The sequence below is a fragment of the Myotis lucifugus genome, unplaced genomic scaffold (assembly GCF_000147115.1).
Source record: "Myotis lucifugus unplaced genomic scaffold, Myoluc2.0 scaffold_5, whole genome shotgun sequence".
NCBI lineage: Eukaryota > Metazoa > Chordata > Mammalia > Chiroptera > Vespertilionidae > Myotis > Myotis lucifugus.
Genome location: NW_005871053.1, coordinates 20,472,771 through 20,493,146, shown reverse-complemented (window position 1 = coordinate 20,493,146; position 20,376 = coordinate 20,472,771). Strand labels below are relative to the sequence as shown.

The 20,376-nt window shown below is 37.1% G+C and overlaps 1 protein-coding gene across 7 annotated transcripts in view; it reads left to right on the top strand.

Moving 5' to 3' along the window:
* PKP4 (plakophilin 4) overlaps positions 1-20,376 on the top strand; it is a 155,341-nt gene that overhangs the window by 60,266 nt on the left and 74,699 nt on the right. For all 7 annotated transcript variants that reach the window (XM_014446187.2, XM_014446208.2, XM_014446190.2 and 4 more), the window contains one exon: positions 19,661-19,695. In XM_014446187.2, coding sequence (XP_014301673.1) covers positions 19,661-19,695 — 35 coding nt within the window. The remainder of the gene's footprint in view (positions 1-19,660; positions 19,696-20,376) is intronic.

Genomic DNA, 20,376 nt, shown 5'->3' with positions numbered 1-20,376 from the left:
TTTTATTGTACAGAATTTCAAAACTATTCATTATTGTAGACTTGGACTCTTACCCAGAAACTGAGAAACTACACTCTCAGTTACTTCTGGTAAGTTGTAGATGGTGAAAGAGGAAGTTTGCTTCTTTGGTGTGTCTAAATTGGTTCCACATATTTTATCTTGTAAATCATAGCCTGTCTTCTCACTAAGATAGAGCACTAACTTTCCACTTATATTGAAGCCGAAAAGAGATACTTAGAAAGTAGACCGTTTATTAATTGTAGAAATTATTAAATGTTAATGGACACTGTTAGAATTGATTTTTGTGCATTAGTTAGAATTGGATTACCCCATTTTAGAAGCAGTTGGTCCCTTCACATTGTCTGTCCTTTAATGGGCTTCTACTGATGTTAGAAAGTTACTCTGGACCCTGAGAAAAATGCTGTTTACATCATCCAAGTGAGGGGGAAATGATTGGCAATACTGAAGTTGATTAACTTAACACTCTTCCTAAGGTTATCTCTCCCTTTTCAGTTAGCTTAATTAAAGCACTCCTAAAATAGAATTCTTTATGCTTTCCAAAAGGTCATACAATTTTGACAAATAGTCTTCTTATTGCCACTTAAGAACTGTGTTACTTTTTAATAAAAAGATTTGATTCCTCACTGCCATTCAGATATTTTTTACATGTTAAAGGGTCATCTCCTGGTGCCCATCAGACTTCCAGTGATACTAATAAAAATTCTAAAAATGTTTAAACTCTGACAATAGCAGAAAAGTCTTTTTCATGGTTCAGGTCTTTTCTTAGGCAATTATTTTTAAGTCATTATGAAATAAACCTCCTCAATGATACATTCTTTAAAAATGAATAGCCGAAACCGGTTTGGCTCAGTGGATAGAGCGTCGGCCTGCGGACTGAAAGGTCCCAGGTTCGATTCCGGTCAAGGGCATGTACCTGGGTTGCGGGCACATCCCCAGTGGGAGATGTGCAGGAGGCAGCTGATCGATGTTTCTCTCTCATCGATGTTTCTAACTCTCTATCTCTCTCCCTTCCTCTCTGTAAAAATTCAATAAAATATATTAAAAAAAAAATGAAGTCTTGGGAAAGATTGAATGTTTGTGCCATGAGTTCTGTTTGTAGCTCTTCAGGAAGATGCTTGATAATATTCTGTCCCTTTGACCTTCAGTGCTTTCATCAGCCAATACCTGATTTAAGTAATAGTTTTATTGATATATATTTCACCATACTTTTAGTGTATTTTTAGTATTCACAATGCCGTATTTTTAGTGTATTCACAGAGTTATGAATCCATCACCACTTTTTAATTTGAAATGTTTTCATCACCACAAAAAGAAACTTCATTAGCACACCCTCCCCATTCTCCCTTCCCACTGCTCCTGGGAACCTGGTTCTACTGTCAGTGTCTGTGGATTTGCCTAGTCCATCATTTCCTATATATGATACAGTACCAATGTGTGGCCTTTTGTGACTGCCTTCTTTCATTTAGCATACATGGTGCAAAATATGGCTCATCCAGATTTTGCATGTATCAGTACTTCACCCCTTTTTTATTTATAAACTAGGGGCCCGGTGCATGAAGATTCGTGCACTGAGGGGTGGGTCCCTCAGCCCGACCTGCACCCTCTCCAATCTGGGAGCCCTCTCCAATCCGGGAGTTTCTGTCTTTCTTTGCAATCATATGAGCGAATTGTCTGAGACCCCCAACCCAGTTTGGTTTGTTGCTCACAGAATAATAGAGGCTTTTTTTTTTTCTTTGCTGCATTGGTGGAGATTTCCTGGAAGTTTTAGGATATCTTCCCTTTAATTTTTCCTAGACACTCTGATTTTACTTATGTCTCTCACCTTTGCTTTCCCTCCATCCCCCACCGCAACAGTAACTTGCTTAAGGCAACTTAAACTATATAGGTAGGTACATTGTTATTAACTTAATTAGGGTACTCCTAAGCTGGCCTTTGCTAAAAACGTCCTCAATCTGATTGAGGTACGTTCGCCGAGGTCGACCCCTTCCAACTCTCCCATCCACACTCATCTTGTATACTTGTTTTGTCTGTCTCCTTTCATTCATCCTCTCTATATGTCCAAACCATCTCAACATACCTTTCTCAATCCTCGACACTACATCTTGTTTCACTCCACAACGTTCCCTAAAATTAACTTAATATACTTTACTTAAAGTTTTAAGTCAACTTCGCACTGTACGTGCGCGCCCACAAGTGGTATTTTGTGGAAAAGCCACACTCAACGGGCCAAAGAGCCGCATGTGGCTCACGAGCCGCGGTTTGCCGACCACTGGTCTAGGAGATCCATCTGCCACCAGAACTACGATTCCCAGCATTCCTGGTGCTCCCCGCGCTCTGGGCTTCCACTTCCTGTCCCGCGCTCTTGGTTTTTTCGCTGTCCTGCCCCGCCCCCCAGCCACTCTGCAGGTGCGCCATGGTGACTCGGAGGGTGTTCCTGCCCCGCCCCCAGTCACTCTGGGCCTATGCGCGGGCCTACAGGCTCAGAGTGGCCTGGATCCCGAGGACACCTGTCCCTGGGACCCAGGCTGCTTGGTGCCTGCACATGTGCAAGCGGCCATCCTGCCCTCAGCCGCTCCGTGCTTGTGTATGCAAATTAACCCACCAGCTTTGTTGGGTTAATTTGCATGCTCACTCCTGATTGGCTGGTGAGCGTAGCGGAGGGATGGTCAATTTACATGTTTCTCTTCATATATATATATATATATAAAATTGATTTTTTTACAGAGAGGAGGGGAGAGGGGTAGAGAGTTAGAAACATCAATGAGAGAGAAACATCGATCAGCTTCCTCCTGCACACCCCCCACTGGGGATGTGCCCGCAACCAAGGTACATGCCCTTGACCAGAATCGAACCTGGGACCCTTCAGTTCACAGGCCGACGCTCTATCCACTGAGCCAAACCAGCTAGGGCTACATGTTTCTCTTTTTGTATTTATAAATAATACTAGAGACCCGGTGCATGGATTCATGCACTGATGGGGTCCTTCGGCCTGGCCTGCGCCCTCTCTCAACCCAGGACCCCTTGGGAGATGTCGGACTGTTGATTCCGGCCTGATCCCTGCAGGCCAGGCTGAGGGACCCCACCGGTGCACGAATTCGTGCACCGGGCCTTTTGGTATGCATATAAGATCTTTGATTAATCTCTTCCCGCCTTCCCCCTGAGATTCATCAGTCTGTCCCATGTTTCCGTGCCTGTGCATTGAGTTGTCTAGCCCCTGGTGGTCAGTGTACATCATAGCTACGGTCGAATGGTTCGAACAGTCAAAAGATTGGACGGTCGCTTAGGCTTTTTATATATATAGATTCCATTGAATAGTATGCACATTTTCTGTATTCATTCATCAGCTAATAGACATTTTGTTTATTTCTACTTTTTGGCTATTGTGAATAATGCTACTATATCTCAGGATTTATGAGGGGGAAAATCCCACTGTTTTGCTCTGAGCATTTTTAGTTTGGGGGTCAGGGAAAGACACAGGAATGATAGAGATTCCCCTTAGCTTCTCTACCATCCTCCTCCTGCATAACAAAGGCTTGCCTTTATTCCTTTCTCCTTTGCTTTCTGTTATAGTAAATCCATGTATATTACTGAGCTAGTTGTCCCTGTTGAGTTACTTGTAAGTGCATAGTAGGTACCTATGTGGGAGTCCTGTGGTATTCAATACAGTGTAGCTCCCCTGTTTTCTTTCTTAGTGTTGTATTTGGTCACTAGTAACTCTCTTAATGGGCAAACAAATAAAAGCTCTCAGATTTCACTTCTAATTCAGACTAAATGAAGAGTAAAGTATTTGATATTTAGATGTAATTATCAGAAATCCTCTTGGGGATCTCTGCAGTGAATATTTACTAAATGGATGCTCTTATGAGCAAATTTAGTAACTGAATTTTTATGATGCAACTTCTGTTGGTAACAGAGTAAAGAATACTGCATCTGAGAGATACAAATGAGTCTGTGGTTGACTTGCAGCTCTACGGAAGTCATTTATCTGCAGCAGTTTGTTCAAGCACAGTTCTTCCAGAAGGCATTTTAATTATTATTTCTCGATGTCATTACTGTCACAAGCCAATTTCATCAGGGACATACATAGCCAAGTGGTAACTATCTCTACACATTTGAATTAAACGTATAAACTAAGTCTTCTGTAAGGCAGGTGAGCCCCAGGTAACTGAACCAGGATTCCATTAAGCTACATTTTAACAAGAATGTAACCATGTAGAATTTGGATTTTAAGCCCCAAGTAGTTTTCATAGGTAATAAAATCTTTTATGTACCTAGAACATTATATAACAAAATGTTTTAACATAATAAATAAATGTTTCATAATGAATTGCCTATTTCTTATACTGAGCCTTTTAAAATGTTAAGTGGATGATATGGTTAGAAGAAACCCAAGAAGAGAGCAAGTTTATGTAGTTCGCATCAAAGTTCCAGATTATTTTAAGATTTTTAAAAATACATTTGCTTAAATATGGAGGCAGCCCAGCTGTATTAATTTTTCTGATTAACGAAGAGAAAAATACTTGTTAAAATTTAGAGGCCTGTGCATCTAAAATATATGTACCATGCCATTGTTTAATTATCTTTAAAGAGCTATGTTAATTAAAATAACATTATTTCATTTTTCTATAATTTTTCACAGTTCACATTTTACAATTGCTATTCTTAAAATAAATAACAGTGAAGAATTATTGCATCAATACAAGAATAGCCCCCACCCTTAGTCATTAGGTTTTTTGTAATCATTTGTACATATTTATAAATTATAACGTAATTTCAATAGGTTACATAGTATATTTCAAGTTGTTTCCTGAAAAAGTTCTCCTTCACTATACTATATAGGGATTAATAATTACTTTATTCATATATCTTCTTATTACTATCATTTTGGGTTTTATCTGTATTCTTTCATCTGTATCAAGAAATGTTAAAAAATACTGAGAAGTATAGCTACTACGATATAACAATTTATGTACTCACATCACAGAATTGAAAATTATTGATAATTCCTTATTGACATTTTTAAAAAATAGACTTTATTTTTAGAGCAGTTTTAGGCTCACAGAAAAACCGTGCAGTAAGTACACATTGTTTTCAAATACTCCCTGTCCGCACCCGTGCCTCTGTCTCTCAGTATCGCCCACCAGAGTGGTATATTTGTTACAAATGATGAACCTACACATCATTATCACCCAAAGTTCATAGTTTACATTAGGGTTCATTTTTGATGTGCATTCTATGGATTTAGACAAATATAATAATGGCATATATTTACCATTATAGTATCATACAGAAGAGTTTGATTCTGCCCTAAAAATTATCTTTACTCCATCTATTTATTCCTCTCTCCCCTATAACTCCTAGCAACAAAAATCTTTTTACTGTCTCTAGTTTCTTTATAAGAATATCATATAGTTAGAATCATACAGTAGGTGGCTTTATCAGTCAGTTTCTTTCAAATTGTAATAAGCATTTAAAGTTCCTCCATGTCTTTTCACAGCTTGAAGCTCATTTCTTTTTAGCACTGAATAATATTATGTTGTCTAGATGCACCACAATTTATTTACCTTTCATCTACTGAAGGACATCTTGATTGCTTTGATCTTTTAGCAATTATGAGTAAAGTTTCCATAAAGATCTTAACATAGGGTTTTTTTTCCAGTTTTTTTCAAGAAAAACTATTTTATATATAATAATGTTACATGCAATAAACATTAATATCTCAAGAAAAATGATTTTAAATATGATAATGTTACATGCAATAAACACCAATTATTCAAGAAAAATTATCTTACATATAATAATATTACATGCAATAAACATTAATATTTCAAGAATAAAAGGATTTTAAGTATAATAATATTACCAAAACTGTACTAACATAGTATGATATCACAAAAGTTGTAGGAAATATTAAAAATCTGCAAATAACAGAATTACTTCTATTCTAGTATATTTTTCCCCCCTCTGGCTCTATTTTTGTTCATCAGTTTATGTTGTTCATTATATTCCACAAATGAGTGAGATCATATGATATTTATCTTTCTCCAACTGGGTTATTTCGCTTAGCATGATGCTTTTAAAGTCTATTTCGTCAGATATGAGTATTGCTACTCCAGCTTTTTTATTTTTATTTTCCATTTGCTTGGAAAAAATTTTCCATCCCTTCACTTTCATCCTGTGTGTGTCTTTTGTTTTGAGGTGAATCTCTTGTAGACAGCATATAGTTGGGTCATGTTTTTGTATCCATTCAGCTACCCTACACCTTTTGATTGGAACATTTAAGCCATTTACATTTAGGGTTATTATTGAGAGGTATTTATTTATAGCCATTTTAATTCTGTATGGCTAGGATACTCTCTCTGTTTCTTTTTCTCATCAATTCCTTTAGCATTTCTTGTAATGCTGGCTTGGTGATGATGAACTCCTTTAGCCTTTTTTATTTTATTTTATTTTATTTTATTGGTCTGGGAAGCTCTTTATTTGACCATCTATTTTGAATGATAGCCTTGCTGGATATAGTAATTTTGGTCTCAGTTCCTTGCTTTCCATTACCTTGAGTACTTCATGCCATTCCCTTCTTGCTTATAGAGTTTCTGATGAGAAATCAGGTGTCAGCCTTATTGGAACTCCTTTGTATATTACAGTTTTCTTTTCTCTTGCTGCCTTTAAGATTCTCTCTTTGTCTTTAATTTTTGGCATTTTAATTACGATGTGTCTAGGTGTGGGTCTGTTTGGGTTCTTCTTGTTTGGGGTTCTCTGTGCCTCCTGAACTTGTGTGACTTTTTCCTTTACCAGGTTAGGGAAGTTTTCTACCATTATTTCTTCAAACACCTCTATTACTTTCTCCCTTTCTGTCTCTTCTGGCACACCTACCATTCTAATATTGTTATGTTATTTGTGTTATGTCATTCTTTATCTCAGACTGTTCTTTTTTCATAGTTACTATATCTTTTTTCATACTATTGAGCATTTTTAACATCATTACTCTGAACTCCGTTTCAAGTAATTTCTTATCTCTGCTTTATTTATCTCTTCTTCTGGAGAATTCACTAGTTTTTTCATTTGGGGGTTGTTTCTTTGTTTCCTCATTTTGGTTGTCTGTTTGGGTTTGTGACTATGTTTTAGGTAGATCCTTTATACCTCAATCTCTAGTGCAGGACAGTGTTAAAGGCTGTTTCTGACTAATTGGTTCAGGCTAAGACTCAAAGCCTCCAGAGACCACCTCTGTCTATAGACTAATAGGATTCCAACTTGAATTACCCCTAGGCAAACATTCTCAGGTGTGGTGAGAGTTTTTTCAACAGAGTGGGGCAGTTGCTTCTGCCTGGAGGCTAATTGTTACTTTTAATTTCTTAAGTGGCCTCAGGGCAAGGTGTTTTCCAATAGGGTGTGTCAACTGTCTGCTCCCCAGGCAAGACAGATGTCTTTGTGGGAAGGATGTCCTCAGCTGTGTAAGGGAATGACTCAGTCCAGGAAACTTGGGGTGTCTGCCTTCTGAGCTCTATCCCCCGAGTCCCCAGTCCTGGGTTCTGCTCTCACAGCTCCAGTCAGTCCACTTCATCCTCCCTCTGCAAGACTACAAGGTGGGTGGCTCCACAGGGAATTTTTGTGCATTGGCTCTTTAAGAGGGTGCCCGAACTTTCAGCTGCCACTCCCTGGCAGACAGTACCCCACTGCTTTTTACAGCTAGATGTTATTTGGTTACCCTCCTCAGTTTGGGGAGCCCAGCTTCGGGATTAGATCCCAGAGTTCCCAGTGGCACCCCCCCACAGCTGAGATGTCTCTCCAGGACTTCAGCTGCCGTCTGTGGGTGCCCAGTCAGCCCTTTCGAGCCTCCTTCCCTCCTACCAGTCTCTGCGGTCTCCACCTTCGGTCCTTGAGTATCAGGGTTCTCTCCTGTGAGTTTTCAATTGATTATTTAGGAAGCCTTTGCGTATTTCAGTTGTAATTCCAGCTTGTTCCTGGGAGCATGTCCGTGCAACATCCTCCTACTCTGCCACCATTTTTCTTAACATAGGCTTTTATGTGGATACTAGAGGCCTGGTACACGAGATTCATGTACTCGGGGGGATCCCTCAGCCCGGCCTGTGCCCTCTTGCAGTCCTGGAGCCCTCGGACATACTCAGCACTGCGGCAGAGGTGGGAAAGGCTCTGCCACCACCGCTGCACTCACCAGTGGTAAGCCGTGAGCTGTTAGCCCGGCTTCTGGCTGAGCGGCACTCCCTCTGGTGGTCAGTGCCCGTCATATTGACCAGTCGTTCCGTCATTCAGTCGATTTGCATATTACCCTTTTATTAAATAGGATAGTTTTCACCTCCTTTGGGTAAATACCAAGGAGTTTGACTGCTGGATTATATAGTAAGAGTATATTTAATTTATAAGAAACCACCAAACTGTCTTCCAAAGTGGCTCAATGATTTTACATTCCCACTGGCAGAGAATGAGAGTTACTGTTGCTACACATCCTTGTCAATGCTTGTCAGTGTTTTGGATTTTGGGCATTCTAATAGGTGTATAGTGGTATCTCATTGTTTTAATTTGTAACTTTCATATGTTTATTTACCATTTGTATATCTTCTTTGGTAAGGTGTCTGTTCAGGTCTTTGGTCCATTTTTTAATAGAGTTGTTCATTATTGTTCCATTTTAATGATTCTTTGTATATTTTTGATAAGTCCTTATCTAATGTCTTTTGCATATATTTTCTCTCAGTCTATACTTGTCTTCTCATTTTTTTATTAAAAACTAGAGGCCCAGTGCACAAATTCGTGCATGGGTGGAGAGACCAATTAGGCGGGGGGAGAAACCACGGGTGGTTGGCCAGCTGGCCCTGCCCCTGGTCGAACTCCTTGTCGATCTCCGGGTGGAGGGGACAATTTGCATATTAGCCTTTTATTATATAAGATTTTTAATGTTGACATTTTTACAAGTATTTCCCTTTTTTCTCTCCTTTGTCCACCTCCATTTCCCCTCCTCTCTCCCCCTCCCTCTCCATTGGCCTTCGCCAAACTGTTATCCATATCCATGGGATATGCATATATATTCTTTAGCTAGTCCCTTTACCTTCTTTATCCACTCACCCTCACTCCCATCCCCTCAGTTACTAGCCACTCACCCTCACTCCTATCCCCTCAGTTACTAGCCAGTCTGTTCCATGTATCCATACTTCCAGTTCCATTTTGTTCATTAGATGAATGAGTAATCTTGCTTATTCATTTTGGTTCTATCATTAGTTTGTTTTTGTTTATTTTTAACTGAAATAACTCTGGGATGTTTATCTTAAAATAGTACAGTACATCACAACACAAAATATACCATATTAATCTATTTTTAGAATGAAAATATTTTAGTATTATGACAAGTATGTAAAAGAAACAACCTTCTATATATGATATATAATAGATACTAAATTATCTAGATCTGCAACTTAGGGTAAGTGAAAGCCCAAACAAATGATACTAATATACTAACATTACTTTCTATTTTCATATTTCCTTGAGTGACTGTTTTTTTTTTCTCTGCAAATGTTTATATCTTCTAAATTTACTCAATAAATAATAATGCCTATTCTTTATTGTAGAGATACAAAGATACAAAAGCCTAGAAATTTCCAGTTTTGCAGAAGAGCTCATTATGCATAACTAGCAAAATGACAAATACCTTAGTAGCAGCATAAATATATGTCAGCATTTTATTATTTTTAATTTTGTGAAGAGCGCTGTGTTGATCAGATTACATTATCTGTCCTGACTTTCCCAGGAAGCCTTATCTTGGTGTCTTTGTTTCTCATATCCTTAGGTGAAATACTTTTTTATAATTATATTACAGGGGAAGAGAACAGTAGCCATTGAGCACCTATTTCATAGCAGACACTTGTGCTAGATGTTTTGTGCCCATTATCTTCTGTTTAGTAGGGTTTCCATTTTGGTGGGGGTTTTTGTGTTTTTGTTTGCTTTGGTTTTAATTATTGCATACATGAATTTAACATGAGGATGATATTTTCCCCTAAAAATAGTGCTCTTCTATTGATTTTCCCCTGGAATGTCAGTAAGTGTTTTAAGAAAATTTCACCTCACTTAACTCCACTCTACCACCCCAAATAGACACAGTCTGTATAAAACCATGCTTACTAAACAGAGACCATTGTAAAATCCCTTGGTCCCAGTCCCATTTCCACCACCATTATTCTGTCTCTCCTTTGTGGCGTCTGTAGTGGCTAATATTTCTGTTCTCAATCTACACAAACGTGTTACAAGAAGCCAAGTAGATATTAATTCAGAGATTTTGGAAAACAATTTGAAAAACATATTCTCCAGTTCATTATTAAGGGGGAAGGTTTGCCATTCCTTCACCTAATCGCTGTAACCTCCATCGTGAAATAAAGGAAGGTTGATGTTAAGTTCACATTCTCCTTAACCTTTCAGAGAACTACTACTTGTAGAGCTCTAAACCGGTGATGTATAGAAAGGGAAATTTGAAATGTGATTGCCTAAAAGTGAGAGCCATCTATGAGTACATTTGCAGCAGTTAATCAGCTGCTGTAAAAATGAACATGGCACATCTGCCAAGGGGGATAAAAAACAACTGACAAATTCGCCAGGCTCTGTAGTGACTGAATTGTTATTATAGCTGTCCTCCCTAAGGCTTCACAATCTATTTAATAACAAATCAATCTAATCTGTTTCTTGCATAGATTTTTCTACTCTGCTATTGTGTTATTCCACAATTAAATATGGCGAAAAGCACTCTAAAACTGGCAGGAGAAAAAGCCTGTAGGCTATAGATTTTCGCAGCTAAAAAAAAAAAATCTTATATAAACAACTGTACATTTTAACCACAGTCAGATAGTTTAGATACAACATTTGGTTTGCATTAATAAACTGCTTATAATCTAAGGAAGAATGTCTTTAGAGAATATGTGTGTGTTAATTTCTTTTAGTCTTTTTTATTTAATTGGAAAGGAACAAAAAACAGCCAATTATTCTAGGAGCCTATGATATGTAGTCTCTGCTTCAGAACATGCCAATTAAAGGTTAATCTACCACAGACCCTCTTTAGTTACATTTTCAATAATGGTGCTATTTGAGCCCCAGAGAAAGTTCAAGTTACCTTAACCATGATATAAGCACCAGTGCGTAGGCAGTACAAAATCTGTTTTCTGAATCAGGAAAATACTTTTTCAGAAAAAACTTACTTGTAAATGGTTAAGTGCAACAGTATTTTATTATATTCCATATGAACATAAACACAAAGGTAGAAATCATATTATTGACTAGAGTAACATATTAAGAATAAGTCCAGAAGTTAAACTCTTGGGTGAATTTTGCAACTACTAACAAAATAATGTGTCTAGATCAGTGATCGCCATTTCTAAAATTGTTAGCTTCAAAGATGATGGGAAACTCGACAGTGAGTGGATCAGGCTCACAGCACGTGAATCCACTGGTCTCCCTATGTTAGTGTCACCAAACAGGAGACAACCAGCAGTTAGTGCTTCCTGATATGATACACTGGAAAGTACATGACATCACCTATGACACATTCTTTCCCCAAAATTGCTCAACCATCCTCCTTTTTTCTCACTTTTTTTTTAAAATTTGGAATTATTTCACTTGCCCTAAAGAATTCCTGATGGACTGCATCTAGCTAATGTATCAGAACAATGATATGTAACATGTTCTTCTGTCTCTGTATTTCCTATGAGCTGACATTTATGAAACTGTACATTAAAACAGATTTTTAGAGACAGCAACAAATACAATGTGTGGAGCTTTGTTTGATCTTCATTCAAACAAACCAACTGTTTTTAAAAATTGAAACAAGGAATTTTAATACTGACTAGATAGTTATTGATATTAAGAATTTTGCTGTTACTTATATGTGTGGTAATGTTATTTATTGATAAGATGTTATGAAGTGATGAGATGTCTGCAGTTTACTTCAAAATCTTCTAATGCAGAGTACTTAGTGGGTGAAGATACAGTGAAATATGTGTGACCATGTTTTCACTTTTTTTGTTAAAGCTGGGTACTGAATACATGGGGGTTCCTGATACTCTTCTCTTTCCTATATATGTGTGTGCTTCTGCACACTTAAATGCTGTGTAACAAAAATATTTTTAAATGCTAAATGATTTGATTCTTAGTTTTCTGACTGAAACTACAGTTAAAATTTATTTCACTTTTATGGAATGAAGATTGTTATATTTCTTAATCTGAGTGATGGATCTTCTTTTCAATAGTTTAGATAAAAATCATTTAAATTGAATAAATTGTGAACCTATACAGTATGCTCCATATACCCCAATCATGCCTTTCCCATCAATAATGTTAGGCCGTGGTGGCAATGACTGGGAGAGGGAGCAGCAGGGGGAAGAGAGATAAAGTTGATCAACCACTTTTCTCATTACAAACCAGTGTTCCTCTTTTCATGTCTCTCCAAAGAATACTGGGCCTTAAATCTGGGAATTTAAAGCAATTTTCCAACCACTTCCCTAGTCTAGTTGCCATGGAGGGTGCCTGTTCAGCCACTGAATAGTGTTTACGGATCCTGTTATGCCTCAAAAATGTGGTTTTGAGAAACTTTACCCTGTTCCTCCATTATCATTATTATCATTCTTTCTCATTTATTCTTTCAGTCTTTTTTCTTTTCATTCCCCTATTCAGTAGTTTGGAAAATGTACACATTTGTGTTGATGATAAATAGAGAAGAGAAGGGAACAATAGTAGTAAGAAAACATGGGACAAATTATGTATCCATGGGAGTGTTGGGGAGAGATTTGAAGCATTCTAAAACCACTTTCCGAGATCCCGTACTTCTTAATTCTTAGAAACGTAGCATTATGCTATGCCAAATGTTGACTGTATCCTTATATGTATCCATTCTTTTTTCCAGGACAGTTACTGATGACCCTGGGTCTATACTCTGGCCCACATGTGAATTCATTCCTCCTTCCTCACTAAAACTGCTGTTTTATGATGCTTGTCCATGAATCAAGAGCTGAAAATGCTGTTACACCTTGAGAAAGATAATTTCCTTCAAAATCAAAGCAGAAATTTAAGAAATATATTATGTTCTTGGTTTTTACACTCAAAATGAGAATAAAATTTTTCTCAAGTTGAAGAAACTCTATTGTTTATAGAAGTAAATTCTTACTCTGGGTAATATCATTTTTATATTTTTATATATTTTTTTAATCCTCACCCGAGGATATGCTTAATGATTTTAGAAAGTGGAAAGGAGAGAGAGGAAAAAACAGAGAGAAAAACACCGATGGGTTGCTTCCAGTACACACCCTGACCAGGGATCAAACCCGAAACTGGGGTATGTGCCCTGACTGGGAATCCAACACACAACCTTTTTGTGTATGGAACGACGTTCCAAACAACTGAGCCATCTGGCTGGGGCTAGGTAATTTCACTTTTAAACACACTAAATTTGATAGTGCCTTTACATGAATATCAAATAATTGAATGTCAATAAAGCATTTGCTTTTGAGTATCTGAACAGGATAAATCAAGGGAGTACGAGTTTAATAAAAAATTTAAGCATATGATATCTTAAAATTTATTTTAAGGAAATATTTACTTAGACTTTTCAAAGCACTTTAAATTCTAAATAATGTACAAAATGAAATTGCATGCATCATAAAGCTATTCATAATGATGAAATGTTAAGGGTTTGGATTCTAGCCAGGGTATCTCAACAGCTTAGTGTTGTGCTCCGTCTCACGTAAAGTAAAGAGAAGAACAGGACCCCTGCCCGCCTCCTTCCCAGTGCTAGCTTTATTTACAAGTGAAGATTTGAATTGTTTTATACATTTCTTTTAGAAAGAAAAAAAAAAAGCATGTTCGTGTGTCTTCTTTATTTTAAATTTTTAAAAAAATTGTTTTTCTTTCTGTTTTCTTCACCTTTGGAGGGTTTTGGAAGAATAGAAATGAGGGAAACAATAACATTTTGTAGGCCATGGACGCATATAATTTGCAGTAGTCTATATTCTAAGGCTGACCTTTGCATAAATAACGTCCTGAGTTATGCAGGATACTTAGGAAAGAGAGTCTGCTGTTGTGTTTAGCCATTTTATTATTTTCATCTCAGTTACTTTCACTCTTTCAAATGTCAACTGAAATGTTAGAAAACACTTCTATTCTAATTTCTACTTTGACTGATTGGAAAACCTGTTGTGGGATGGGCTTAAACAGAAGTCATGCTTCCTGTATAATTTATGGAGACACCACAGGGAACTATTTGTCTCATTTTTGTCTAGTACTATATCCTTTTTGATCTTCCCCTTCCCATATGGTCTTCTGGATCTTTTATTCATGGATTCAAAGCACTAACACAAAATGCTTTTGTCAAAGAATATTTAACATCATCTAAAATGTGTTCATCTCCAATCCCTATGAAAGTTACTTGAATTGTTGAAAAGGCTGTTATCTAGAATTTCCTGTTCCTTTCATGTTTTTGCTGTGCTCAAATACATAATTTTCTCTTTAGGAGACTGCTCATAATATTTATTTATATCTTACCTTTTCCTGGAATGTATTTTAAATTGCTGTGGGTTTTTTTCTTCAATTTTTTAATCTATTGATTGATTTTGAGAGAGAGAGAGAGAGAGATCAGTTTGTTATTCCACTTATTTATGCATTCATTGATGATTCTTGTATGTGCCCTGACCAGGGATTGAATCTGCAACCTTGGCATATTGGGACGACATTCTAAGGGTTCAAAAATATGGTAGAGTAGCATAAGGGAAAAGTGGAATGAAGAAAGCAAGGGTGAGAACAAAGTAGAGCCAGTAATGAGATCATAAATGTCCCCCATAGTGACTGGTTATACATTGTACTCTACACTTGCCAGCAGCCCATGGAAACCAGATCGACCTGCTAGACCACACTTTGCTGTCCCTGTTGCGTGTGATTTTTTTTTTTTTAGACTAAAAGTGTGAAAGCACATTTTGTGACCATAGCCAGTTTTTTTAGGCGAAGTGTCATTGAGAGGGAATATATGTTCAAACTGAGCCTTTGTTCTTTCCTGTGTTCCATGCAGTATCAGGCCTACCTCCCTATAGCTGTTTTGTTTGCTCCTTCTGTTGGCCACACAAGTGATTTGGTTTAGGGTACAGCTGGATTGGCACACATCCATCACCACTGTTGGAAAGGAACCTTAGGCTCTGCTGCTGGTGGGTCAGGGGCAGCTGCATCTTACATGAAAGACATTTTTAATTCAGGTGCCCTTTCTTTATCCTATATAATAAAAGCGTAGTATGCAAATTGTCCCCTCCACTAGGAGTTCATCTGGGAGTTCAACTGGGGTGCGGGGGGGGGGGGAGAGGGGGGGCGCCTGCTGGCTGTGGCAGGCGGCCGGAGGGAGGGAGGGAGTACCTAGCTGGCAGCTGCTAAAAACCCTACTTAGTGCACGAATTTCGTGCACTGGGCCTCTAGTTAATAAATATGAAAAGAGTCTCTTTGCCCTCTCCCATTTATAATGCTTTGCTTAGTTCAAGTTATGGACGTATTGTGTACCATTTTCAGGACAATTTTAAACCATAACACATAGAAATAATAAACTTTGATTAGGAGTATGTTGTCATGTCATGGTTTCACTTTTCCTGATTGCTGAGATCAAGTGGTCCTTTCTTAGGAAGAAGGAAACCAGTCTTCATCTAATAGACACTTGTCCAGGGTCTGATTCCATGATAAAGAGAGTACAGAGAGAAGCCTTGGTCCTGGGATGATTGTGAATTTGAGGAAGAGCTTTTGTTTTTGTTGCTATTGTGATTGATTGTGAATAGTCAATAACTAAATTTTGAAAAGGCTTTACTACATATTTTCATGTAATGCTATGAAGGCATGCATCTTCCCGAAAACGAACATTGTTTACATTAAAATGAATAGCCTTGATTTATTAATTTGCTGATTAATTTGCTTTTAATTGCTGTTCACTGATTAGACAATACCCAACTTCATTTATGAATGGATTTCATTCTAGAAGGTTGTTGATAATTAAGTTATTGGAAAATGTGAATACATCTTCCCACTGAAACTAAGTTATTATGTATGATTCAGTTTTTGTATTTGAAAATGTGTTTCACATTCCACTGGAAGCTCCTGAACACAAGCTACTTGGCATCTTCAGATGAGAAATGAAGGGAATGGGATGGAGTCATTGTGGGCATGGTGCCCGTAGACACATTGTAGACATTGAATAAAAGTTGGGGAAGTGTTTCGAGGAATAGATGGTTAGAGGGAGACAGGGAAGAAGCCTTTCTAATAGGGAGTTGCCCCTAATTCTAATAAAAGCAAGTTATATTCAGTGACTTAATGATTCAGAGGGATTAAACAAAAATAAAACAAAATGTGATATATATATATATATGTATATGTGTGTATATATATGTATATATATACACACATATACATATATATATAAACACACACATATACATACATACATACACACACATCAATCATAGACAACAGTGTGGTGATAGCTGGAAGGAAGGGGGTGTGGGAGTAGGTGGAGGTGGGCAAAAGGGGAAAATGAGGACGGAAAGTGACTTTGCTTGGGGCTGTAGGCGCACAATACAGTGCACAGATGATGTTTTGTTGAGTTGTACACTTCAAACTTGCATGGTTTTGTGAACCAACATTACCCCAATAAATTCAATTTTTAAAAAAATTCAAAACTTTTTAAAAGCAGGTTACATTCCGTGACTTAACATTTCAAAATTGCACATATTTATTGTCTGATCTCCGAATTCCAGAATAGTGAACAATTGCGAATCATTTGAAGTGAGTGATTCTAAAGGAAATAGTTTGTTCTAAATGGTATATATAATGACCAGTTTTATTTTTACTTTTTTTAAATCCTCACCCGAGGATATTTTTCCATTGATTTTTAGAGAGGGGAAGACAGAGAGAAATATTGATGTGAGAGAAACACATCAGTTGGTTGCCTCCTGCATGAGCCCTGACCACAGCCAGGGCTGGGGAGGAGCCTGCAACTGAGGTATGTGCCTCTTGACCGGAATCGAACTCGAACCCGGGACCCTTTGGCCCACAGGCCAATGCTCTATACACTGAGCCAAACTGGCTAGAGCAATGACCAGTTTTAACAGACCTGTAGGGTTAGTGTGAAGACAATCGGGCTGAATATAAGGGGTCGGCAAAAGGAGGTTTACAGTTGTGATTACATAAAAAAGAATTTATTCTTGTGTTTATTAATACAAGATGAGAAATGAAGGGAATGGGATAGAGTCATTGTGGGCACGGTGCCTGTATTGTATTATTTTCCATACAAACAACTAAACCTACCTTTATCCACCTCTGTATAGTCATCAAAATATACCATGACACTTTTGCTTATTTTTAATCATAATATTAGCTCAGTTTCCTAATGATTTTTATCTTTTATCTAACTTAGAGTAGGGGAAGATAATATGAACTGAGGCTTTCCATTGCCTTCACTTAGGAATGCCTTATTGTATTGGTGACGAAAGAGGCCTTTCAGCAGAAAAATGCTGTTTGCCTGCTTGTGACACAATGAGGCTACTGGAATTTCCTGCCTTCAGTAGAGGAGAATAAGGTGACTTGCTTAAGCAAAGTAATAACTGATTTTTTTATACCTGATCTTTCAGAACAATGAAGTACTCGGTATTACTTTTTTACAATTTGTGTTACAAGAACAATATATATCAAGCACCTGCAATATACTAGGTACTCGGCACGAAGACATGAGCAAAAGAGAAACAGCCTTTGCCCAGTTGGATCAATTACCATGAATTATATCCTATGATCTATAATTTCGAGAATAAAAAGTCTTGCAGAGGTGTTTCATTAAAGTTAATGTAAGTTTTAAACTCAGAAGATAGTAAACTTTCATGATATTCCTAAGAAACTTGACATATTAATCATTTCTGGATGGCAGTTTAATTCATCGTGTATTTTAGTATTGGCAAAAAGATGTGAACATCTTGATGGGAACACAGTTGAATAAATACCAACCTCTGTGCTTAGAAAACTAATTTAGATAATAGAATTAAAAGACAAAGATTCCAGAGAAGTTGAAATTAGGTGTAAGGAGCCACTGTTAGAATCAAAGATAAAGTACCCTCAGGAGCAGGACAAATGTGCCCTTACTGGTATTTGACCAGATTTTCACCTTTTTCCATCTCATCAGTCCTTTGGAATTCAGGAGTGCATCAGATAAGGGACATCACTGAAGTGCTGAAGATTAGCATTAGCTGATTGACTCCATTCTTTGGGAGCATGCTCCCTGCTTGCAGCTAATTTCAAGGTCCTGGAATGTGGCCTGCTGTGCCTCTGGTGAAGAAAAGGCAAATCACTCACAGAATTGAAGTTCAGGGAGTTCTTACTCAACCTCCAGTTTTTAACCAGCAAGAGATCTAGTAACCACTTAGTGACATGGGGAGGGTAGCCAGGGGTTAAAAGAAATTAAAATCTTAGAACTATTGCATTGAAAGGATTGTTCCCTTCCTCTGTTCCAAGTCCTTTCTTTTATAGTGTTTCCTTAAGCCCAAAGTCACACACCTTTTCCTTAAATTTAATCAACGCCATGAAAATACTTCAATATGTATTTTCTTCTGATTTCAAAAAAAAAAGTGCAAGTGATTAAAAGAAAAATCCTTTTAATTGTGCTCCACAGAGATAACTGCTTACTACTTTGGTTTTTACTTTTCTAGATTTCTTTCTAGGCATATTGTATGTATGTATGTGTTAATGCAAAAATGGGGTCACAAGCTGTTCTAGCATACAGCACAGTGATGAGAAGCCCTGACTTAGGGATCAGACCATCCTGGGTTTGAATCCCAGCTCTTCCAGGTATATAACATAAGTCTTTGTCCAGTTACTTTATCTGTAAAACACAGATAATCTACCTATCCCTAAGGTTGTTCTGAGTAGTATAAAGTAGATAATATATGTGAAGTACTAGTAACCAAGCATTTAGTAAATGCTTATAATCCAGCCTCTTGTTCCTACCACACTGTCCCCTTCGTACCATGCTTTCCTATATTGATGGCAGGGGTGGGGGGAGCAGAGGGACACAGATATGTTTTTAAATGGGTGTAAACCAAGAAAAATATATAGTTAAAAATTTCTCCTGGCTTGTAGAACCTTATATTTTTTATATAAAGTTTTATGATTTAAATTTCATAGGGGTCAATTCAGTTGGGTCAAACTGACCCCCTTAACATTTGTGTCTATTGTATCTAGGGCTTCTTTGGAAAATTAGTAAAACAAATGACGTTCTTAACAAATTTTTTGGTTCTTTTGTATGTACATGGAATTTGCATATTATCACAGAAAGCAACATAGTATATCATATACAGTAAATAGCATGATTACCATATGTACTTTTGCTAGTTTATTTGTCTTATCCAAGGAGAATCTTATGTCACTTTATTTGCCTTAATTTCCAAGTAGACATACAATTTTGTCTCAAATTAATGGAGAAGGTTAAATATTTACCTTAGTTGAAAGAGTAATTTTAAATTTTGTTTCAGATTTTTATGCTTCATGTAATTAAATGTGAAAATTAAATGTGTATATGCAAAATGGGTCCACAGTTAAATTTCATGACAAAGGAAGTAAATGTTTTTTCCCCCTTCTTTTTCTCTAGCTCAACTGAAAAGTCATTTCCTTGGAGATCAGCAGGTATGAGTTTTTATCATATAAAAAATCTTTATTATGTTTTGCACGCGCGCGCGCGCACACACACACACACAAATAGTTTCATAGCATGCTTTTTGATTTACCACCTCTTACTAAAAAGCCATACAAGCAAATCCTTTAATTGTAACAATAATGAGCTATTTTGCTTTGAAATAATAATTTTTAATATGCTTAATTTTTTAAAAAATAATTGAATAGATTTGAATATGTCAATGGTAAAGAATATAAGGTTACAGCACTGGACATCAACACTGTTAATATCAACCCAATAACCGAAAATTTTATATCATAAGAAAACACAGGAGATTCCCTCACAAAGGTTATTGTATAATCTGGGCAAGTTGGCTAACTATTTGTATAAGTCAAGGTTTTTTCTTTCACAGTGTTTCTCATACTCAGAAGAGTTACCTGAAATGGTCATTTTCTTTATGTAGAATATCTGATAGCTTCTCATGTAGTCTGGAAGTTTCTTTTTATTTTTCAATTTTACCCTAAATTCACCTCATACAAAAGATGAATTGAGAAGAGCCTCTGCCACTTCCAGAAATATTTGATGTCTTAGCCTTCATTCATTGAATGTTTATTGAGCAGTCACATCATGGACCCGGTACTGTACACATAGCTGGTCAGACAGTGATGGGCACAACCCACATATGTCCTCAC